Source organism: Chelmon rostratus, chromosome 6 (assembly GCF_017976325.1).
Source record: "Chelmon rostratus isolate fCheRos1 chromosome 6, fCheRos1.pri, whole genome shotgun sequence".
NCBI classification, from domain to species: domain Eukaryota; kingdom Metazoa; phylum Chordata; class Actinopteri; order Chaetodontiformes; family Chaetodontidae; genus Chelmon; species Chelmon rostratus.
This window is the reverse complement of record NC_055663.1, coordinates 27088076-27111136: the sequence shown is the minus strand read 5'-3', so window position 1 is coordinate 27111136 and position 23061 is coordinate 27088076. Positions and strand designations below refer to the sequence as shown.

Below are 23061 nucleotides of genomic sequence, written 5' to 3'. Positions count from 1 at the left end.
TTGTAGGATAAAACACGCAATTTGAATGCGTCACTTTGGTCTAATAATGTTAATGTTCCACCACATTCGGACATTTCATAGACAAAATTGCAAAAGATTAACTGCAAATTAACTAGTCATAAAATCAGCTCTAATGTTTTTTGTAATTTGGGTGAACTGGCCCTTTAAACTCTGCTAAAGATTACCTCGCTAACACAGGAGCTTTTTCTGTTTCATTGCTTTTTGTTCTTATAAGACTGAGAAAAGCCCTTGGAGTCAGGACACACACTAACATCCTCCTACTGATGTTTACTTCATGTAAACATGGCATCAAAGCAACACTTTAAGAAATACTGAACCAAACGGCTTCAAGGTGTGGATATTTATTTCCCAGAGATCAGATTCATGAACAGAGCATGAGACATGGAATTTGACTGTATATACAAATTATCATTTCATGTACAAATCGTGAATGACACTAGAGCTGAAACAATTGATTTCACTATTTTGATAACTGATTATTTCATTTTCCAAGCAAAAATGCCAAATATCTGCTGTTTCCAGGTTCTTAAAGGGAAGGATTTGCAGCTTTTCTTTGTCATTTATGATAGTAATATAATTTTTGACATTTTAGAGACCAAACAATTAATCACTTTATTGTGAAAATAATTGGTTGATTAATCAATAATGAAAATAATTGTTAGTTGCAGCCCAAAATGAACACACCGCCCCCACAATTAGATTAAATAGATTTATGATCTATAGACATTCTTCTCAATAAACTCATCATTTTTGTCCATCTGAGACTAAATGAAGTCTATTCTACAAATTGGCAGCGTCACTGGTAACCACTCAGATCTGCATGAACAGCGGCTGGGTGATATCACTGCTATAATAATACTCCCCATGAGTTTTCATGGACAAATGAGACAATATGTGAAAGGATTACAGATTATGATGATTCTGTAAAAGTATTCAGATACTATAAACACTGAAAAGAAATGTTGTTCCCATAAATAGAGGTTTTTGTGCAATTTCCAAATGTTTCGATCATCAGACGACTACTCAGTTTTGACACTCCCAGATGTTCGTAGCACTCCTACGCTACTAGAAATAAAATGAAGTTTGTTCTTCTAGAAAACATTTTAAAGGAACATTTGCCAGTTGCACAGAAATGTCAGTTTCTGTATGTTTGTGCAAAGGTGCTCTGAATAAAGTTGTTCAGGTCTACTTGTTATCTGAGCTGCAAAAACAAGGACATGAAATTCAACATTAAAATGAATATTTAGCAGTGTTGTAGCATAGCAGAAAAGCCATTAGCACACTGAGCACCCTTGATGCTGTACTTACAGTAATATAGGCTATGGCACTGTCTGATCCCATCGCTCCATAGTGCGCTGCGCTGAGTTCCAAACCTTGCTAGAAAATCGAAGATTTGAGCAATCTGACATATAAAAGTGCAATCTCTCCCACTGTGCAGATACTAGCAGCAACCCACAATCAACTACTGTGTTTTGCACCAGTGCGGATTAAGATCAAACCATGTTAGTGACTTTAACAGGAATGTGTTGTAGAGAACGTACAGATGTGTAAATGTTTAAATCACGTTTGAAATAGTCTCTGCTCCACCTTGTGGATTTGAAATCTTCATAATTTTAAAATGACAGATCGTTAAGGCTAGCACACAAACACATTCTTGCTGGTATATCAAAAGTCTGAGCGTTCTACAAAACAAATGGACAGAAATCATGCAAATAAGTTCTTCACACCGTGTAAAAATGATTGTCTTGACGTCACAGGGAGGCAGAGGAAACAGCGATTCAGCAACCAGGTCACGTGGTTTCTGAACTCACTGACATAAACTTGCTAAGACTTGTGTCTAAAATGCTACTTGATGGGGAACAAAATCTGTTCCCCAAAAGTCCATCTTTAGTGTCCTTGAAATACAATCAGTTTGTCAAACAAGGACTTTCCTTGAACGAGTACCAGAATGTTTCAGTTTCAGATTTGCCACATTACTTTCTATAAACCCTGCTCACCCAGATCCTGGAAAGTCCTGCTTCTGTGTTCCCTCTTATGATGAATGAAGGAATGATGGGAAACAAGAAGAAGGCACAAAAGAAAAAAAGCAAAGCAGACCAACTCCCAGCTGAGACTAAGGCAGAAGTAAAAAAACAGAGATGATTGATCAAAGAGTGGCCTGAGCGAGGGGGGGGGGGGTGCCAGTTAGGGTCAATCACTGCAGAGCTCGAGCCGGTTTCACTTAATGTTTGATCGCAGCCACCAGAGGGCAACATGACACACACCCCCCCACATCAGCAAACCAAAGGACAGAGAGGACAGAGAAAATCTCCCCAGGCTACTCTACATCTGAAGCTTCGCTGTCAGAGAGGAGGTAGTTGCTGCCTTTTACCCGGATGTACTGGACGTGGCGATTGCCATTGGGTGAGGAGGCTCCACAGGAGCAGAGCTGCCCGGTGAACAGGTTCTCGATGTCCTCCAGCTGCAGGCCCTGGGTCTCCGGGAGGCAGCCCTGAATGAAGAGGACCCCCAGCACGACCAGACCGGTGTACAAGAAGAAAGCCCCTGAGAGGGAGAATCACAGGTGCTCTGTTTGGTTCTGAGTCATTGCTGCCTTTTGTGCATGCATGATGTGCGAAAAAAGAAAAATCCATCAATAAAATTGGTGTATAAGTATATATATATATATATATATATAGTTGCAGTATATTTCAATGTACTGTCAGGAATAACTGACGTTTTCATTATCCAAACAGCAGACTATGTGCTACCTATGCATGAAAATGAAAACGCAGACTGAGCTTCTGCATTTCACTTTATGTCATGTGATGATGTAAACTCGTATCAGATGAAAATGTGAGCTTGTTTTGTGGACTGTGAAATGATTGATGATCATCGCTGACTGCAGTTTGAGCTCGTTTCCGACCTGTCCCTGCTTTCTTTGGGTGAATCTTGGTGTTTTTTTCAAGGACGCTGACGATGAAAGGTAGTTTATGATGTATTTACCATCATCTCCTGATTGAATCTTACCGTAATAGGTCAGAAACTCAGCGACGTGGAGGAAGGTCAGAGACACCAGGACGTTGAAGATCCAGTTGACCCCGGCTGAACAGGCGTTGCCGGTGCTGCGGGCCCACAGCGGGTAGATCTCTGAGTTCACTGTCCAGGGCATGGGGCCCATACCTAACAAACAGAGGCAGTCTGAATATCAGGTATAAGGCGAAACATTACATTTGTTCTTCTTCATGATCGTACACATAATAATTGTTGACTTATCTGCTAACTGTTTCCTGTGTGTGGTATCTTTGTGGTTTTCTGAGTTGTAAATGCGTATCACATAAATATGATTTCTATCATGCCAATATCATCTTTTCTGAAATATGGAAACTGGCTCAGAACAATCAGGAATGGTTCATATCAAAATACAGACCTGGAGCAAAGAATGCAAGGTAGAGGATGAGGCCCATCAGGACGATCCAGGAGTACGATGTTGGACAGTAGTTGTAGGCCCAGATCGGGCTGTCAGTTGCCTCTGTCTGGTTGGAACACCTGGAGGAATGAAATGTTGTTGTTCTCTTTCGGTTTTGCCAACTGATGTATTTTGATTCAATCTTGATAATCCAGGAAAATAAATCTGGTTTGCCATCGATTCTGTGGGCTGGATTTTGAAAATACAGTTGCATCTTTGCATTTGAGGATGCTACTGCTTAACTTCAGCTTTAAGGACGATGAAGGCGAGTGCATTTACCTGCTGTTGCTTTGAATGTTTATTTTTGATGCCACTTTGTGTGCAAAGCGATCTAACTGCAGTGTAGTTTACCGTTTAAAGGCAAACACATGATGATGATGGCGATGTTGTGATGATAGCCACATGAATTGGGTGTTGGGAGTTTGTGCTGTGACACTCATGCATTTATCATTTATCTCTCAACCTCTCAGTCACGCACGTAATCAGTGTCTGACCTTCCCCAGGCGGCGTGATCTGTGGGCGCTTGACTGACGGGAACGCAGGAGGCGTCGTACACTCCGGTGCCGTTTTCACGATAACAAAATCCACAACCCGGATCCAGCATGCAGGATTCACAGGACCTGGAGGACAGAGCTGAATGTAAAACCTCTCACATGCTAATCCATCCATATCCACACAGGGCTGACACTCTGAGCAACAGACAGGCGCACATACCACTCGGCCAGCAGTGATAACAACAAACATGATGAAGCTTGAAAACAACGTCCATGGGTGCAGTAAGATCAATGAGATGGATTAATACTCAGGGGTCTTTGGTCAAATCATCACACAAGTGAATACAGGTACACTCCAGGAGTCCAATTTAGCTAAAATTAAGTGCCTATTAAGATCACTCGTGCAGGGACAGATGTATGGAGAGACACTCCCAATGAGGATGTAGGAGACGTACAGGTCGGAGATGAGGTTCACGGTTCGTCTGAATGTGTGTGTGCTGCAGGGGCGGTGATTCATGTGGGAGTAGGCGTGTGATTGTACGGAAGTGTGTGTGTGTAAAGGCGTGCACTCACTTGTGACACAGATGAGAGAGTCAGAGTTGGGTAGTAGTCGTAATTTACTCATTCACTCATTCATTCATCATTTGTTGTTGTGTGTTTAATCCGCAGGTTTTCATTTCCATTTTATCATCCTTGATGCGCTGTGATAGCTCTGTGCTGGTTTTTCACAATAAAAGCACCAAACGCATCTTTGGATCTCAGCGCATCTGTCACTATAACCTCTGTGCGCGTCACAAATCTGCGAACCCCAGGACCCAGCCTCATACTCTCAGCGGCTAGAAAGGTTTGTTTTTGGAAGCCGCAACAGAGGAAATCAGGAAAGTTTACCAAGGAGCACATTTTCACTCATAAAATCTAAAGTCACAATTTAAAGCCTGTTGTAAAGTCGCACTATGACGTTTAAGCCGTAACAGACACTGTTTAGATATCAAGAGTTAAAACCTACTTTCAACAGCTCCTTGAAAGCAGAAGAGATTGATGGTAATAAGGCTTCTGTCAGTGTAGAAAGTGGCCTTTCTGAGTCTTTTACAGTGATTTTCTGATGCAAAATGGTGAGACTAGAAAGAATCTTAACACAAAGTCACATCTGGATGAAAAACTATAAACCAATGTCTCAAAAAGAAAATGAATAGTTGGTGGTTAGGACTAAAATGACTGCGATGTAAATGTTCTCTTACCCATACAGTCTGCAGGTCGAGTTCTGAGAGTCGACTGGGTGGAGGCTGACGGGTGGAGAATTGTGGGCAGACAGCAAGAATCCGACTGCTAACAAAGTTAGACTCAGACCAGTACCTGCATTAGAGAACATAAACACACTAAATAAAGCCCTGAGACAGAAGAAAAAACTTACATAAATGATGAAAAAATAAATCTTGCACAGACATCTGCAAAAGACTACAACTAAAATCTAGAGAAAGGCATTGTATCCTCCAGACCTGTCTATTGTATGCCCCTCAGAATAAGATCAATAAATCCACATTACGAACCTAAAAGGCTGCCCAGGGTCAGCTTCCTGCGGCCCACTCTCTCCACAAGCCAGACGCCAACCAAGGTGAACACAAAGTTGGTGGCAGAAGTTGCAGCAGACAACCAGATTGCCTGTTTGTCATCCCGCACCCCTCCCATCTGCAGAATGGTTGCACTGTAGTACCTGGATAAGGCAGAAGAGGTTCACTGAAAGGCCACATGAATTCACTTTTTTTTTTTCTCCACTTAGACGGGACATGGCACTGGACGGGTCAGCAGCTTTAATAATGGATGCCAATGTTATCAGGCAGTAGGGAGATAGTTATGTTGGATGTGTTGCCAGATACAGTAAATAGATCAGTGTTTCCCCCAGAATGACAGCGTAACTGAGGTGGGGACAACGCATTTACAGGAGGGACATAATGCCAGAGGACGTATCTCTCTCTCTCTCTCTGTTCTCTGCAGAGCAGGTTTTCTTTATACCTTCTCCCTCTTGGGTCCTTTCTCAGGAAGCATGGCATTTTATTTCATTGTTATGCGGATGACAGCCAGATTTATGTCCCCCTTAAAAAGGCTGACTCCTCTGCACTTAAGCCACTTTTAAATTGTCTGGATGATGTCAAAGCTTGGATGTCTCGAAAAATTTTTAAATTTTAATGAGAACGAGACGGTGATTGTCTTTGGTGGCACTTCCGCGACCTCCCCAGTCGGCCTGGGTTCCCTGGGGCAGTTTGCCAAACCCACTGTTAGCAATCTGGGGGTAAAAGTGGATGCGGAGCTTAGGTTCGACAGCCAGATTAAAGCTGTGGTAAAAACCAGCTTCTTCCAGCTCAGACAGCACTTTGAAACAGTAATACATGCCTTTGTAACCACTCGGCTTGATTACTGCAATGCACTTCACATGGGGGTCAGCGGGTCCTCCACTGCACGTCTGCAACTAGTGCAGAATGCAGCTGCACGTCTTTTAACTGGCACTCAAATGTTTGAGCACATTTTAGCTTCACTTCACTGGCTACCCGTCCATTTTTAGAATTCAATTTAAAATTTGCTTTTAAAGCCCAACATGGCCTTGCCCCCGTGTACCTCTCTGAGCTTCTGCACCCTCACGCACCTACTCGATCCCTCAGGTCAGCTGACCAGCTGCTCCTGAGGGTTCCCAAAACAAGGCGGAAGCTCAGAGGGGACCGAGCGTTTTCTGTTGCCGCCCCGAAGCTTTGGAATGAACAGCCGCTGCACATCAGGCAGTCCTCTTCCGTGGCCACTTTTAAACCTCTTCTTAAAACGCACCTCTTTTTCTTGGCTTTTATCACCACTTAGATTGTTTATTTTATGTGCACAGGTATTTTACCCTTTATGTAGTATGTTTCTATTTTATTGTCTGTTTTTACTGCCTATTTTAATGTACAGCACTTTGGAAACCTTGAGTTTATTTAAACTGTGCTTTATGAATAAAGATGGATTGGATTGGATTGCAACTGTCAGCAGACAGTAGGGGTGGAGCGAGGAGAGACTGTCCACGAGTTAATCGATCAGACAGTGTTATTCTGTAGGATGATAAAAAGATTAAAAAAAAAAAAGTTCTGAGATGGCTCACAAAATACACTTTGGTGGCCATTAATATACCTGCGAGGCCCATCCAAGTAAAGTCTATGTGTGGGAAACACATGACGTGTTTGAGAGAGAGTGACAGCAGGGTGTGCAGATCCAAAATCAACGTGGCAGGGCAATGTTGACCCAAATAAATGAAAGAATGGGAAACCCCGAGACAACCTACATGACTGTGTTGATCCCAGACAGCTGCTGAAACATCTGCAGGCCGCAGCCAACGATGAGAGCCCTGCGAGTCGGACCGTGGCGAAGGATCCGCAAAATAACAAGACCTCCTAAAGAGCAAACGGGCAAAAATCAACATTTAATATGAAGAAATACTCAAACAACTCATGTCCCTTCATTTCTTTCTGATGTTGGACTGTTTATGTCACTGCTATTTTTGTCCCACAGAAATCCTTCACCTCCACCAGACTCTTTCTCCTCTTCCTCTATGCTGGTTCTGATGGTGTTGTACTCCGAGTCGACGCTCTGGCCCCCTCTGATCCGGCTGAGAACTTGACGGGCCTCTTCGCCACGGCCCTTCTGGAGAAGCCAGCGGGGGCTCTCCGGCAGGAAGAAGAAGCCAAAGAACTGCAGCACTGCGGGGACAACGGACAAACCCAGCATGTACCTACAGCATGGAGAGAAGCAGGAGGAGTCAAGGGGAGGAGAGATGCTGAAAGAGACATCAGCCACCACTGATTCTCAGGTTGGGGTCTGAAGACTCTTGGGGTCTTGGAGGAGTTTGAGCTCAAGCTACATCACCAGTGTATGAATCATGAATAGGTGAAATATCCAAAGGCCTGAATAGGTGTAGCAAAGACACACCAGTGAGGGTGTTCACAGCTGATTGATAACGCTGTTACTAAGATACCTCACGGCTGAAAATCAACTTGTCGCTTTTTGCTGGCAGCAGTATATGTGAGATAATCTAATACTGTCAATGCTATTGTACAAGTCAGGCTTTTCACAAACTAATACACAGTAGCAACACGTTCAATCAGTGATATGACAGGAAGTCTTAAGGCCTGTCTACACAGGAGGCTTTTCAGGCATGTTTTTCAGTCGTGCATGTCTGACAGAACACATGTGCTCCTATATCAATCAATACAGCTGTGAATCACAATCTGAGGTGTATTTTTCCACTTCAAGTCAATTTTCTTCTCTTTTACGAGTGTAACTTCAGTAAATGTGTGTTGGTTTCTGAGTGCTGCCAAAACACAGGCAACCTACAGTTAATACTGTGCCTCAAAGCATTCTGGGTAGACACAGAGGACTGAAGCTGCTGCTTCTCTGCTAACACGCGGTTTCCACTTAAGAGTCTCTGTGGACACTGTGTCAGCGAGCGCTGCAGGTAGAGCAGGACGTTACCAACACAAAGCACTGATGGAGAACTTTCCCAGTTAAAAGCTGAAGTTTTGTTTACTTAGTGAGTGAGTGACACACTCTGCTGGTGTCCCCACAGAAGGACAGAGAGTCAAACTGAATTGAGGTTGTGTCATGGAGAGTTAACAACAGAGAATGAAGTGTAGAACCAACGCATACCTCCAGCCGTCGTGGCTCAGGTAGCTGAAAGCTCCATCCATCACACTGGCAATGAACTGGCCACCGGTGATGAAGAGGGCGTTGGTGGTGACCAGCTGCCCTCTCTGGTGAGGGGGGGAAACTTCTGCGATGTATACAGGAACTGTCATAGAGGCAATGCCTGATGGGAAAAGAAGAAAGGGCTTCATTTTGAGGTGCATAGAAAAACTGCACACTTCACATATCCATTTTTTGTTAAGGAAATCTTGGGTTAATTATAATCTTTACTCAGGCAAATACAAGGCGACAGTTGAACTGGAAAAGCAGGTTGGGGGTTGAGGTAAGACGTATCTGCTCATAGCTGCCTCATTTAGGCTATAATAGCAGAGGGTGGTAATGTAGAGAGCTGAGGAGAAAGCTTGTGGCTGTGAACAAGGGCACTGAGGGGGTGCTCGTAGGGCTGAGTGATATTTGAACATTTTCTATAGTGTTGCTAAAACAATCCTAGAGTTTTAGAATAATTCGGAAACAAAGCTTTATTGATACCTTAGAATGGGGACAACATGCAAAGCAGCTGTTACATAAAGTTAGAAAAGTTTCCAGATTTAAGCCAAAGAAATATTGATCAAAGAACATACAAACAGCATCTGAGTGATAATATCTTTCACTAGAGACGCAGAATCTATGCTGTGATGTTTTGACTTTCACCTTAGATAAAGACTGCATGTATTAAAATTACCCTTTTTTCATGATTTCCAAACACCAACTCACCTATTCCCAAACCAACTGTGATTCTGCCCACAAGAAGCAACTCCTTGTCTGGGGCAAGAGCCAAGATGATGCCACCGACGCTGAAGATGAAACTGGCCAAAAGGATGCAGATCCTGCGCCCCAGCCACCCGTTCAAGGAGCCTCCACTCAGGGCAGAGAGCGCCGCAGCCCCAACGGTGCTGGAAACCAGCAGCTCCTGCCACAGCGTGCTCAGATTCATCTCCTTCTTCAGGAGCAGCATAGCCCCGGAGACCACCCCAGTGTCGTACCCAAAGAGAAACCCTCCCAGGGCAGAGAAAAACGCCAACACATAGACGAACCCTGACGTGGAGGCATTTTGGTCCAGGAGGTCCCCACCGGATGGAGACCCAATGAGACTCCGCTCTCCATCGTCCACTGCCTTCTGTCTCCTGCTGCCCATAAGGTTGCTCATGTACTTCAGGCTGTATTCATCGTGGCTGCTGGACATAAGGGAAACCAGGAGTTAAACCCACTCTGGGTCAACAGCAGCGTTTAGACATGACTCCTTTACTCACAAGGTGCAGTCATTTGTTGTCATCCCTCAACACATAACGTTAGCAGAGTTGAGGAAAGGGTCGCCCAAACAAAAGAAGACAATAATGCTGCATTCTTTTCAAAATTAGTCGCCCAAATAATCTCTGAATCAACTGAGATTTCCGACCTTTGAATCTTTTGCGGTCCAGCTCGAAAGAAGAAACAAGGAAGAAGCCAACCGGTCGAGATGAAAGTTAGAGCTACTTTCTAATTTAGCTAACGATAACGCTTCGTGAGGAGCGCCTGTGGTTGACTGTGCCACGGTTCTGTTAGCACAGCAGATTTCAACGTCATGTCATGTCATTTTAATGGCTTCAAACGGACTTTTTTTACGATTGTTTACCAGCGACAGGGTTACAACTCTGCTCTGCGTGCCGCCATGTTTACGTGACGTCACCACCACGGAAGTGCTGCTGTGGCAACACAAAGTTCATAATTCAGTTATAAAATAATTTATTTATTTATTCGTAGTTCATTTATTTTAATTATTTTTCATCAAATCTATTGTGAACATTCAACATATTAATTATTTATTTGGGGAACAAACTGACACTAACATTTCTCTTGAACGCAGCGCCAAACTCCGTTCAAAAGTTAAGTTTTATTACATTTTTGTTAACCCTTGTTTATTGGTGAATGTTATACAAGTTAAACAGGAGTGTAGACCATATATTGGTCTTCTCGTCAATTCGGCATAATGTGGCAGACCAATTGTATTCACTTTTTCTTACATTTACGCTATAAATCATTAGCCCTGTATTGCACGCTCAAAAAACATCCTATTTTTTAAGTAAAAATGTCTCTATTCAAAAGATACAAAAGAGTGAAATTTCATCTTGCCATCTACTCAGACCATGAGACCATTTAGCTCATCCTGAACCTCATTGGATTGTTTACATGTGTAGAAATAAAAAAAAAATGCTGAGCTTAAAGGCAACAGTATGCAGTACTGGGTTACTAATTCTTTTATTAACACAATTTACCCGTAATCGACCTAGCTACTAACGTACGTATATCCGTGCCCAGGTTTCAGTCAGTTTCTTTGTTTATCCAGCCAAATTTGGAGTGCCAAGGCAGACTTGTAAATAGAAACAGCATGTGGCACATTTCCTCCGGAGCTCAGAGCCAAAATCTGTTCAATACTTTGCAATTTTTACTTTCCATATACTAAACTGATCATCAGACATGAATTCTTTTTTTCTTCTAAATGGCATCTATAGAAAGACCATCAACTGCTGGATTCTAGTCTGTTTTACAGGATACCATTGCACTATATACTTCTGCATGCGCATACTGTATACTATTGGCCGCTTGACCTATGGTGTATTCATATCAACACTACAGAATATACTGCACACCTCTACTCTATAATGTGCACATTATATCCAAATAATACCGACAGCTGTTTACTTTGCAAATGTCTCACTATTCCTAATACTTGTACTTACACCTGCGCTGTATAGCTTTCTGTTCATATTGGATATATCTGTGCGTATTGATACCACACTGTTCATACTGATCATGTTGTACAGGTATACATCTTAGTGCACTGATATCTACCCCTCACTGTTTATTCGATACATATGCACTTTACTCTGCCCTTCTGGTTTAATGCTAAACTGCACTTCGGTGTCTCAGTATCTGAACTCTCTTAAGATTGATTGAGCCGTTTGTCGCGTATAGATAATCTCCAGGCTGGCACATAAAAGATCACGACAGAGGAAATATGAAACATCGACATCACGCAAAAACCCTGTTTTAACTAAATATGTCGTTTGTGTGAAGTAAGTGAAAACTTTACCTCTGAAAGGCTGATTCTGGAGCACTGCCGCAGCCCGAGTCCTCTTCAACAACAAACGGGAAGTCAGAGTGCTGACCCCGGCTCACAGCTCACATGATGCTGCCGCAGGACAGCAGGAACACGCCCATTCACATCAATATAAACCAGCTCACCTGTTCTTCAGGTGATCCTCGCCAAGCACACAACTCTGTTGATCTTACAATCCTCATCAAACAGCCTGAATTTGCATGAACTAATATAGACGTTAAGGCTTTTCGCAAACTCACACAACATATTTTAATATCAGCTTTTCCTTATTAGCCTTTGGAGACTAAATAGGTAACTTATGAATTTCGGTTTTATTTAAGCGCATACTTCAGCTCTTGGGTGAGATGTTAATCTTTTTGTTTGGTTGTTTGTATATCCAAAAATTCTACACATGTCACTCAATCCAGAAATAATATTAAGCAACAGCAAATAAAATGCGAATTGATGTAGACTTTTTTCTTCCCAAATCAAGATTATTTTAATATGTTAAAATAGCGAGACATTCAGTATTTTTAGACACTATTTTTTAAACATTAAAAAAATGAATATTACTATTAATAAGTGACTGAGAAGCCTCGACCCTGCACGCTGACAGTGGAAGTGCCGTAGTTACGATACCAGATGCGCAATGGAAAACAAAACCGACGGGGAAAAGTTGAGATTTTGTTGAATTAACAGCCGCTTTGTGTGGAGTCATGCATGCCGAATTCATATATATATTCCAATAAGTTGTAAAAAGTTTTAGTCTTTGCTGTACACGCTAAGTACGTGTGTCCATTCGCAAACAAACATTGCACCGACAGATTGTTGGATGAAATACGGCGCAAATCTGGGCCAAGTCTGTCAAACTGGTTTATAAATCAGTTCATCACAAGCTGACATAAGACACCGGGTGGGAGGCAACGTCTGGAGTCACTCAACAGCCAATAAAAGTGCAATATAAGTCGATTTAAGAAAGATGTCGGGGATATAATCCATGCAGAAACTTCAGCGGCAGTTTTAGTGAAGGTCCGCGCGGCAGATCCGTTGATTGTCCGCGGCCGCCGCCGTCCCCGCTCCGCCCTGCGCCGCCGCCGCTGCTGCTGCGCGGTGTCTCCTCTCCAGTTTCCTCTTTGACAAACGGGAAGTTTTTGTCGCCGGAGTCATATGATGTGCCTGTAGGGAAGGAGGAAGACGTCGGTCAGAGGGAGAGCCGAGTTTTTTCCCCACAGAAACAACAGAAAGTGCCCGACTTCTCAAAGAGGAACGTGTTTCTCTGGCTGAAGACAGGAAGGTGATGTCAACGTCGGAACCGAAACTCCGCCACACTGACAGCTTCCCCGGCCGTGACAGACACTTAGCCGGACTGTAGCTAATGTAATGTGATGCAACACAGCTAATATTTAGTGCTGTGATGTAACGACATGAGCGCGTACAGTGGCCCCGCGCTCGTCTCTCCCCACGCGGCCGTAGCAGCGCTGCAGCAGCGCGGCCCCTCGAAGACCTTCGTCGGGTTTTAAGGGACCGGACCGTTCGACCTAAATGCGCGTCAAGCCGTCAGCTGGAAAACAGTATTTCAAAGACCATGGTTAACAGAGAGGAGCTGGAGGAAAGGCTGAAGAAACTCCTGGTGAGGCTGAACACCCCGCAAGAAGACAGACAGCTGTGCACACTGATCCAGATCATCCAGGATCTGCTTTTCCTGGCGCACACCGACATCGGTAGGAAACACATTGTTCCTCATGTGCATCATGCCGCTGTGATAAACAGGCACCATTTCCTTTGGCCGTGTTGTCTGACCTCCATGAGGTGGTGGGTGTAGTAGCTGCAGAGGATTTGCTGCTTTTCTTTGTCATTTTTTATGACAGTTTGGCTTTTGGACTGCTGGTTGGACACAAGGAGCAACTTTCTTAAAGTCATTCTTTACTGTACTCCCCACCAGTCCTTTAGTGTCACTTGTTTGACCTAAAGGGAGTTTTCGGTTTGTGTTTCTTATCCACAGATGTGTGTACAGTACATTTATGGGACTTGTACTGTTTCCATTTTGTACAATTTCAGGTACTCATGGCATCACAGTTTCTGCTGTGCAACACATAATTGTAGATGCTAGTTTGCAGCTAAAGCTATGACACACATGCATTCAGCATTGGTTGCATCTATTCTTTAGTAGGTGTGGTGAAATCCAGCTGAACAACATCTGGTTTTTGATACTAAACTTAAACACCCTGACTTATCATAATGCATTATTTATGTTCTATACTCAAGCACACTTTTTCAACAATATTAATTATTGTACTTTTATATAATTTAACATCCTGAAAGCAGGACTTTGAATCAGGGCTGAAGCAAATAATTGTAATTAGTAATGTAGTAAGTGCCAATTTCCTGCTTCCAGCTTCTCAATTGTTGGGATTTGCTGTTTTTCTTTGTCTTGTGTGATGATACATTATTTATTTATTTGAATACGTCTTCTATCGCTGTCCTAATCTCTCACTTGTTAATTCAGTTTTTGTATGTTTTCCTATCAGTATGTTTTCATCATTGCTGCAATTGAACAAATGCAAAAGAATCTCTAATAACTGAACCCTTTTTAATGCTCGACTGTTTTCCGTCCTTGCTTTACACATTTAAAAATAGAAATGAGTGTTAAAGAAGACATCCTTCAAAGCTAACTTGTCACGTCATGTCTTCTTACCTATTGCTCTTTGCTGCAGGGGCTGAACTGTTTGAAGACAAAGATGTCCACGCCCCCCTCCTGGCGGTGCTGTCATCCTACATCAGCAGCCGAGGAGTCCAGCAGGTACGTCACAAACCTTTTGATGTGCGTTCTGTCGCAACAAACTTCACGCACGGCTTAGCTCAGTGGCAAACGTCCTTGCGTCAGTTTTTAAGGTGCTGAAGGGAAAGAGATCTTGATGTAGACGCACAGGTGTTGTGCATCACCTGCTGAGACGGTTTCTGCTCCCTGTGCTGTAGCCTTAAAGTCACCCACAGCTGACGCGCCTGTGCCTGATCTAGCATGTTTGCTGGTCTCGTGATTGCTGTATAATGCGGCTCATCAGAGGTGAGGCCGCAGCGTGACACAAGATGAAAGCGAGATCCTGAGACTCTTGTTCAGGCTCAGTCATTAAAGACCGCATCGCCAAAGCAGGTTGATGATGGAATTGTTACATTTCTTTAGTGTTATGTGACGTTACGGTTGTTTGAGCTCCAGCTGAAGTGTGTGACGGTGTGATCCTGCTACAGGTGGGCTGGTCATTGCTGTGCCGGCTGATTGAAATATGCCCCGGTACGCTGGACCAGCTGACCAGGCCTCTGCAGACAGCCAAGGACTGGGAGATAGTGCAAGTGCACCAGTAAGTAAAGACATACCTATTAAGTGCTGGACTTTGGCTTTTATGCGCTTTTATTAGTTTTGCAGGAGTGGACCATCATGAAGGGGCTCTGTGTTTTGAGTCCTTGCTAATCATGCGCGTGAGCAGGGGCCTCCTGGACAAACTGTGAATTAATTTAAGCCATTTTACCTGTTTTACCATTACATTTCCTAAAGTTAATAGATTCTCAACTGGAACTCAGATGTTCCAAGTCCAAATTATACTGATGTCATGTTCAGTTTTCAGTTCCTGTTCATTGGAAGTAGCCGACTGGTTATATTCTATCCTCATTTTTTTTTTTTCCATGTGACCTTTTCGGTTGCTGTTGTACTGCTCTCTAACATTTTCATCTCCAAATCACGTTGTGTTCCACCAAGCTGATTTTCTTCAGTTATTTAATTCAGCCATCTTCCCCTGTTCCTAGTTCTACTGTTAATAATGGTGCTTAGACAAGTGTGCTCAGACAGTAAGTCAATGCAGTTTGACCTAATGACACGCAGGTCAATTTGAATGCAGGATGTGTTCACACTTTAAGTTTTCACAAGTTAGGATGTTGATGATTTGACTTCAGTCTCTTTGTCCTGCCTACATCCCTCTTTAATGTTTTTTCCCTGTACTGACGTGCTTTCCAGGCAGATCCTGAAGGTTTTATCTCAGTACAGAGCAGACTGCAGAGTGACCATGGTTGGACTGAGAGCCCTGGCGCTCCTGCTCAGATCAGGTACCACACAGGAGATATGCTTCAACACATCAGGGCTTCACTTGTGCTGTGTGTTACATGTGAATCACCAAGCCTTTTAGGAAGGAGATTAGACATCGAAGAACTGCAGTCCGTGTTTAATTCTGCAAAATAAAATATATATAAATAAATCTGAGTGTCACGCTGTTTTTCCGAATGTGGCCTCTCAAAGGCTGCTGCAGTCAAATTCTTGGAGCTTGTTTTCAAAGCAACATTATTTTCCTCTTGGTTATCCTCATTTCTAATCTAATGAGCAGTGCCCTGTGTTTGAACATACTGTGTGTGAAGCTGCTGAGGAAGGCAGAGGTTAAACTAAGTCACATGGGCTGCAAACTGGTCGGCCAGCCAAAGACAATTATCGACCAAACCAAAGACTTCCTGCTTCTGGCTCAGGAACATTTAAAAAAAATATGTTTATATAATCACTAAAACTCATATCTGCAGCTGTTAAGAGATATTTGCTTTGTATCACACCACGTGATGAGTTATGAAAGTTTTAAAGTTTTGAGATAACGTATTTAATCTTTAAATGAGGGCGATTAGTGGATATCCTGTGTTTTAAGAATGAATGCTTCACCCTGAATGTTCAAGGTTCTTTGCTACTTTCCCAAACTCCCGTTCAGCACTTTGATCTGTTTAACTATAAATGACACAGTGTTTGCAGTACAAATTATCAGCAACTCTCCGAATGTGTGTTTTCATGTTTGTTGATTTCTCGGTTTTGTAGATATGATTCCTCTGCTGCTGCTGGAGGAGGAGGAGGATGTGTTTGGCCTGGTGGTGCAGGCGATGAAGGCGTTTCCTGCGAGTGAAGAGGTTCAGCTCCAAGGCTGTGGAGCCCTGCAGCTCCTCCTGGAGAGAGGTGAGCCCACTCTAACCCCCCCGTTGAGTGATGTGTTTTCCACTTGTTCGGTATTGGACAGCAGGTCTAGCCTACCCTGTCATATATCAGTGGTTGTACAGCAGTGACACACTGACTTTTATTCTAGTAAATATATTACTAGCCTAACAAGCTTGGAGTACCGTGAAGCTGTAATTCTCGTTGCACAGAGTCTTGCTATTATTTATTTCTTACCATCATCTGCTGCTGGTTTACTGGAGGTTTCCAGCAACAAAAGAAAACCGGGCATGCAGCCTTTGTCCGTCACGCCTCAAAGCTCTGGAACAAACTACCTGCAGATATCAGGGAAGCAGCTCGCTGACGATTTTCAAAAGAAAGCTAAAAACTTCTCTCCTCAGTTTAGCCTCTAACCAATTAACGCCGATTGTCGCAAATTCACATCATACCGCTTTAATCCACATTGCAGCCGAATCGCGCATGCAATTCTCTAATGCCTCTAATGTGTTAATATAATTCTAAATAAATTCAGGCGTTAGGGGGTTAACTAACTAGCTATGACTTCCTGATACAGGCCTGAAACTTTTGCTGCACTTCTTTCAAAATGTTGTATTTTACTTGATTTTATGTTTTCTATATAATCTATTTTGACCTATATTTTATTATTTTATGCTGTGATTCCATTCTTTATCCTTATTTTTATTTTCTGCCTGTGTTTTTACCTATATTTTGTGATTTTTCTTCTTCTGTGATTTTATGCATTGTTTTTATATTTACCTTTCAACCTTCATTTTTTATCAGTTTATTCTGTCTTTTCTATGTGAAGGTCAGACTTGGTGCATGTGATTTCTTGTGAAGCACTTTGAGCTGCAGCTCCTGTATGAAAGGTGCTACAAAAATAAAGTTTATTATTGTTATAAAAAGCATCTAAAGTGTAGCATGTGGGTGGATCCAGAGGAAAGGCCAAGTTGTTAGCTACATAAAAACAGTTAATCTGTGGTTTACCATCTATAAATTGGCTATTTTCGGACATTTTGTCAGGTTCATCTCCACATCTGCATTTGTCTTAGCTGTGCTTCATCAACATCAGCTGCTCTCAGTGTCTCAGCCTAATGCTAACATTAGCATCCATGTCAGAGCACAGGCAACATTAGCATACTGACCTGCTAATATGCTAACATTAGCTGATTAGCATGTTGTCAGCATGTGTGTTTAGTTTTTTTAACAATTTAGCGTGCAACTTTTAGCATGTTAGCTACGTAACGTTTGTACCTGTATGCAAAATGTAGCATTTTAGCTAGCTTTGAACATGTGTCTGCATGCTCAGCCAGCTGAATATCTGTCCTGTGTCTGTGTCTCCAGTCAGTGACGACCACCTGGTGGAGTTTGTGGAGAACCAGGATCACGTTGTGGTTCTGGCGGCTCTGCAGAGGTTCCGGGACAGCCCCGATCTGCTCCTGCAGGCCCTGAAGGTGCTGCTCCCACTGGCCCGTCCCGGTGAGACCTCATGAAAACCTCATAATGTTTAGAGAGAAAACACTTTGTGAAGGCTTCTGCTTTGGGTGTACGTACAGATTCAGGTCTCGTTATGAGGTTTCTGAAAGTCTGCTTCCACTCTGTTAATGTAACGGCTGGTGTGTTACAAAACATGTTGATCACGAAGGGAGCACTTGAAACATCGACCCTTCTTTTCCTTATTTCACGCCGTCTATTTCTGAGCACCAGCAGACCGTGAAGTCACCGTTACGCCTTTTAACCAGTCAGGAAGTAAATGAGGTTTCACCACAAACACCAGCCAACGTGTGACGTCTTGCTGCCGCTTCAGAACAGCTGTTTGTGGGAGAAAAGTGCTGAAAAATGGTCAAATCCTCACGGACGTTACGTAAGGATAACTGGCTTGGAGTCGTGCTGCATTTTCATGACAAAGCATTTTTAATTTTTTTGGAACAACAAATTCAATTATCAGAATGCAGCAGGTCCTGAATGAATGTAATCTTTGTATTGCAAGGATTACATTTTTCTGGCATCGTTGGAAAGGATGATGAAGAAAAGAGTTTGTTCCATACTAAGATGGCATAAATACATAAAAGGCCGGGACAGATGTTGGGCATTTCCTGTACAATTAGTCGCTGAATTAATCTCACATTATAAAGAAAAATAATAAACACATGGCAGTGATGCAGAACAAGTAAAGATCAGTACAAATAACCTAAATATAGAATATAAAAGAAAAGACATGGAGGGGTTCTGTTCTCACAAATCACTGGACTTTAAGGCTCGCCTACATTTGCTTCAGAATATGTGCTTAACAGTCCTGAAATAAACCCGTCAGTGCTCTTTACAGCAGTGGTCCCCAACCTTTTCTGTACCATGGCCCAGTTTAATGTCTGACAATATTTTCACGGCCCAGTCTAAAGGTGTAGCAGATAAAAACAAAATAAAATGACAAGATCGGCATTAAAAACTGTGGTATTTTCTCTTTCATGATAATAATAATAACAATAATAATGAACGTAAATCCACTTTTTAATCATGTCAAGAGGACCTGGCTGCAGACTGGCACTGTCAGGCACCTCCACTGTCAGTACGGGAAATCACGTGATACATTTCAAAATAAAATTTCGAGGGCACTTCCGGTAGCATCGGCTTGTCTCTTACTGTGGGTTGCTTGGTCTCCAAGTGGCGAACCAGCTTTGAATGCTTCATCGCCTCATTAGAAAGCCGGTCGCCGCATATTACGCACAGCGGGCTTGGTGCGTGGGAATCGACGGTAGCGATAAATCCATATTTTAAAAAGGATTCCTGATACTGCCTGTTCGGAGCTTTCCCTTTCTTAGCAGGCGTCGGTTCCTCTTCCGTCCCTTCATTGGACCGTTTCCCCCTTTGCAAAAAAATTTTTGTTTGTTGTTCATTTTGTTAGCTTGGGATTTAATTTAGCGGGATATATCACGTGACTTATGGTGTCGTCAAGCGAGACGGATGTAACAGAGAGAATCCGGCCACTTTTCAAAATAAAACGTCATTAAGACTCGAAAAATAAATCAAACAAATTATGTGAAAAAACAAAATAATGGAAATTATTTTTTCTTTCTGTGCGGCCCAGTACCAAATGACCCACGGCCCACTAGTGGGCCACGGCCCACGGGTTGGGGATCAATGCTTTACAGGACAAATCATGTGGAGACGAGAATGCTTTTAAATGACCTCAAACACACAGCGGCGATGTCATTTCTTGTTACCTTCCTTGCTACTCGTCAGCTCGGATGCAGAAATATCTGCGATAACATAAACATATCGGCCATGCTGACGTTATGCGTTTAGCAGTGCTGTTAGAAAGAAGCTTCATCCCTTATCAGTGTGCTCGTGGCTGCAATGGCTTGTGCACTCTGGTAAAAAAAAAAAAAGAGCTGTCGAGAGATGTCATATCGGACACTTTCTCCAAAAAACGCCGGCTGAATGCAGCAGTTTTATTACAGTAAAAGTAGGATGAAGGTCTAATAAGGCTCAGAGCAAACATGTCCCCACGCTGTCGTTGCCCTGCAATGAAATTCTAATTAGCTGCGTGAAAAGCAGAGCCAGGCATGTATCAAAGTGGAAGAGCAGACACGACAAAGTTTCAGTCATGAACATGTTTTCCTCTTTAATCTGAGCTTTTCACACATGTGTGATTCATCACGGTCATGGGGGGATTCCAGGCTATCTGGAAATACCGCTCTTTTCTGACCTCCTTCTTGTTTTTCTTTTGCTGTGTATTTGCTGTATTGGCTGTCAGTGCTCATGCCTTCCACGCTGTCCTTTTTACACAACTCCAGACCGATTCTTATTTCACTCGCTGTGCAGTGGAATCCTGCAACATCAGCGTGCAGCTTCAGCCGCCGTTCTAAGTTTATTAGCTTTAATTCCAGGCAGCAACGTGGAGATGTTGATGTCGGGGGGCGCCCGGTGCTACAGCGTGATCGTCGCCGCCATGGACGCCTTCCCCGAGGTGGAGGAGCTGCAGGAGACGGCGTGCTGCCTGTTCAGGAGGTTTACATCAGGTCAGGCTCAGGGGACAAATGTGCAAAATTATCAACTATGTTCATATTTAAACCTCATTTTTTGTCCAAATTCAAATTAGGTCCCACTGGAGTTGTACTAAAAGAAGCCTTATATACATGCTTATTCTTATATTTATTCTCAAAGGGAACCAATGTAAAGTCTAACAGTGAAACACTCTCAGATGCTGTTAATGAATAACTGTGGAGTGCAGTCAGTGAATCCTCACTATCGCTGCAGCAGTGTTTGAATTTCATTCGTCCTGATAAGTGTGTTTGCCGGTTGACAGATCAAGACCGAAGAGGTCAATAGATGCATCGGTTTAATCCAGGCTGCGCTTGTTTTCCCTGCCGTAGAGAGTTACTACAACATCCTGGTGCTGAACGGCGTCCAGAGGGTGGCGGTGAGAGCCTGCCAGACGTTCCCCGACAACGCCGCGCTGCAAGCCGCCGCCCTGTCCTGCCTGGCTGATCTCAGTGAGGACACACACTCACACCTGCTATATTTAACTTGTGTATTTATATCGGCACGGATTAGTGACAGACGCGGCAGAACAATGCCTCGACCTCACCGTGGAGGCATAGCGCCGCGATGCGCAGGAAGATGAATCACATTAGGGTGCAATAACAGCACATTGTCTTTGCAGTGTGAACGATTTGCTCCAGTTGTCACTTGTGTCTCTCGTGTTCTCCAGGATCCAAAATATGAACAGCTGACAGCTGTTTGCAGGCTCTGCAGTAGGCAGGTTATCTCAACAAAAGGCCTGTAGATGTTACACATCTATGAACTACGCATGAGGCTGGTGCAGATTATCCACACAGGAGGCTGTTTAATCCGTGTTTTTGAGTTTCAGTCAGCACCGTCAGACCTGTAGCAACTGTTGTTACTGCTGGCAAAAGAAAGTATGAAGCTCATCGACTCAGAATGGGCTTAAAGGATAACTTTCGTTTTTTACAACCTGGACCTTATTTGTAGCATTAAATACGACCATTTACTCACCCAGACAACTTTGGTGGCATTTGGAGTCGTTTTGAAGAAATTAGCCCCAGAGGAGCGGCGCGTATATCCGTATAATGCGAGTACTCGGGGCATCCATGCGCAGCCTCTATATAACGCATAATCTGCGGCGAAACTCGTTCATATTCCAATATTTTGTTCTGATATGCTGGTGCTATTCCCCTCTGAGCCGGCGGTCGGCTAGTTTAGCTGTAGTTTGGCACAGCTATGGTTCGTCATTGCGTATTCGTAGCCGACCGCCGCAGAGTCAGTCGTGTTGTGGCTGGCTGCTCGCAGCGCCCGGTGTTCGGTAATGACATCATCCACGTCAGAGGTAGTTGTCTAGAGACGCCGGATGTTGATAACATGCCACCGCCGGCTCAGAGGGGAACAGCACCAGCATATCATAACAAAATATTGGAATATGAATGAGTTTCGCCGCAGATTATGTGTTATATAGAGGCTGCGCATGGATGCCCCGAGTACTCGCATTATACGGATATACGCGCCGCTCCTCTGGGGCTAATTTCTTCAAAACGACTCCAAATGCCACCAAAGTTGTCTGGGTGAGTAAATGGTCGTATTTAATGCTACAAATAAGGTCCAGGTTGTAAAAAACGAAAGTTATCCTTTAATTGTCATTTTTAATGAAAACTTAAATAGTTGCTGTCTCTACTGGGTTTGCATCTTTGTCTGATTGGTGTGATATCAGCCTTTATCATTGAAACACATACTTGCCCCCTTCCTTGTTTACACACCCATGTGTACATTTCTGAATGTGATCTCTCACATTGACACGACCACTGCAAGCTGCCAATTTTGCACTTTTCCTCTGTTTCTCCTTCTGCAGTATATTGTTTAATAAATGGAGGGAGTTCAGGGAATTTTACACTTTGCTGCAACTGCAGTGCTGTGTCCTTGTTGCTTTGTTATATTCAAATACAAACAGAATGTAAATGCACAGCAGTGACAGCTAATCTTTTTTAACTTACAGCGAAGGCAGAGAGAACACCAGACAAACAAGCAGAGGTACTTTAGCGTTGGGATGCATGCACCTAAAGTACCTCGCTTTTGTTTATCTGAATACTGAGAGACACTGACAGCACAGAGGAGGAAATCTACTGTGGGACTTTGGGAAGAGGCGAGACCTCAGTCTAAAACTGCAAATTACTAAATTACATCGATTATAAACAGCACAGCTGAGCTATGCTGATGAAGCTGCTGTCCATGCAGATGAATGTTAAACTATCTACCTGCAGCTCATGAAGATTTAGCCCATTTAAACTGACATTTCTGGCTCGATCGCTGGCTGCAGAACAGAGGAGCTCCTGTGTCCGATGGA

General features: G+C 43.2%; 2 protein-coding genes across 9 annotated transcripts in view; one reads left to right on the top strand and one right to left on the bottom strand.

The window, feature by feature from the left end:
* Nucleotides 1-346: 346 nt before the first annotated feature.
* On the bottom strand, nt 347-13016 carry LOC121607931 (proton myo-inositol cotransporter-like). 8 transcript variants are annotated; one of them, XM_041938990.1, is made up of 12 exons: nt 11732-13016; nt 9376-9836; nt 8626-8785; nt 7503-7711; nt 7265-7373; nt 5511-5674; nt 5202-5316; nt 3964-4089; nt 3431-3549; nt 3031-3183; nt 2393-2565; nt 347-1398 (listed from the first exon to the last, which is right to left on the bottom strand). In XM_041938990.1, exons 2-12 carry the CDS (start codon nt 9806-9808, stop codon nt 1252-1254), a joined length of 1908 nt encoding a protein of 635 aa, XP_041794924.1. In that variant the 5' UTR covers nt 9809-9836; nt 11732-13016; the 3' UTR covers nt 347-1251. The 8 variants fall into 8 exon arrangements, 7 of the variants coding, with proteins under 7 accessions (XP_041794924.1, XP_041794922.1, XP_041794923.1 ...); XM_041938988.1 differs by having other exon boundaries at nt 9376-9833; XM_041938989.1 differs by lacking the exon at nt 11732-13016 and adding an exon at nt 10058-10336.
* Nucleotides 12639-23061, top strand: part of lrrk2 (leucine-rich repeat kinase 2) — a 35614-nt gene continuing 25191 nt past the window's right edge. The window contains exons 1-8 of the mRNA XM_041938983.1: nt 12639-13458; nt 14452-14537; nt 14984-15093; nt 15744-15832; nt 16578-16712; nt 18051-18185; nt 20594-20725; nt 21080-21199. Of these exons, the coding sequence (XP_041794917.1) occupies nt 13323-13458; nt 14452-14537; nt 14984-15093; nt 15744-15832; nt 16578-16712; nt 18051-18185; nt 20594-20725; nt 21080-21199 (943 nt within the window). The 5' untranslated portion in view covers nt 12639-13322. The remainder of the gene's footprint in view (nt 13459-14451; nt 14538-14983; nt 15094-15743; nt 15833-16577; nt 16713-18050; nt 18186-20593; nt 20726-21079; nt 21200-23061) is intronic.

What these genes read in the sequence shown, in the direction of transcription:
- LOC121607931 (XM_041938986.1), bottom strand. Translation starts at nt 9,844, where the DNA reads ATGTCCAGCAGCCACGATGAATACAGCCTGAAGTACATGAGCAACCTT. An exon ending in TCGACCTGCAGACTGTATGG is followed by an intron (nt 4,090 to 5,201) that starts GTAAGAGAACAT and finishes TCTGTCCTCCAG; the next exon opens with GTCCTGTGAATCCTGCATGC. An exon ending in GATCACGCCGCCTGGGGAAG is followed by an intron (nt 3,550 to 3,963) that starts GTCAGACACTGA and finishes TCATTCCTCCAG; the next exon opens with GTGTTCCAACCAGACAGAGG.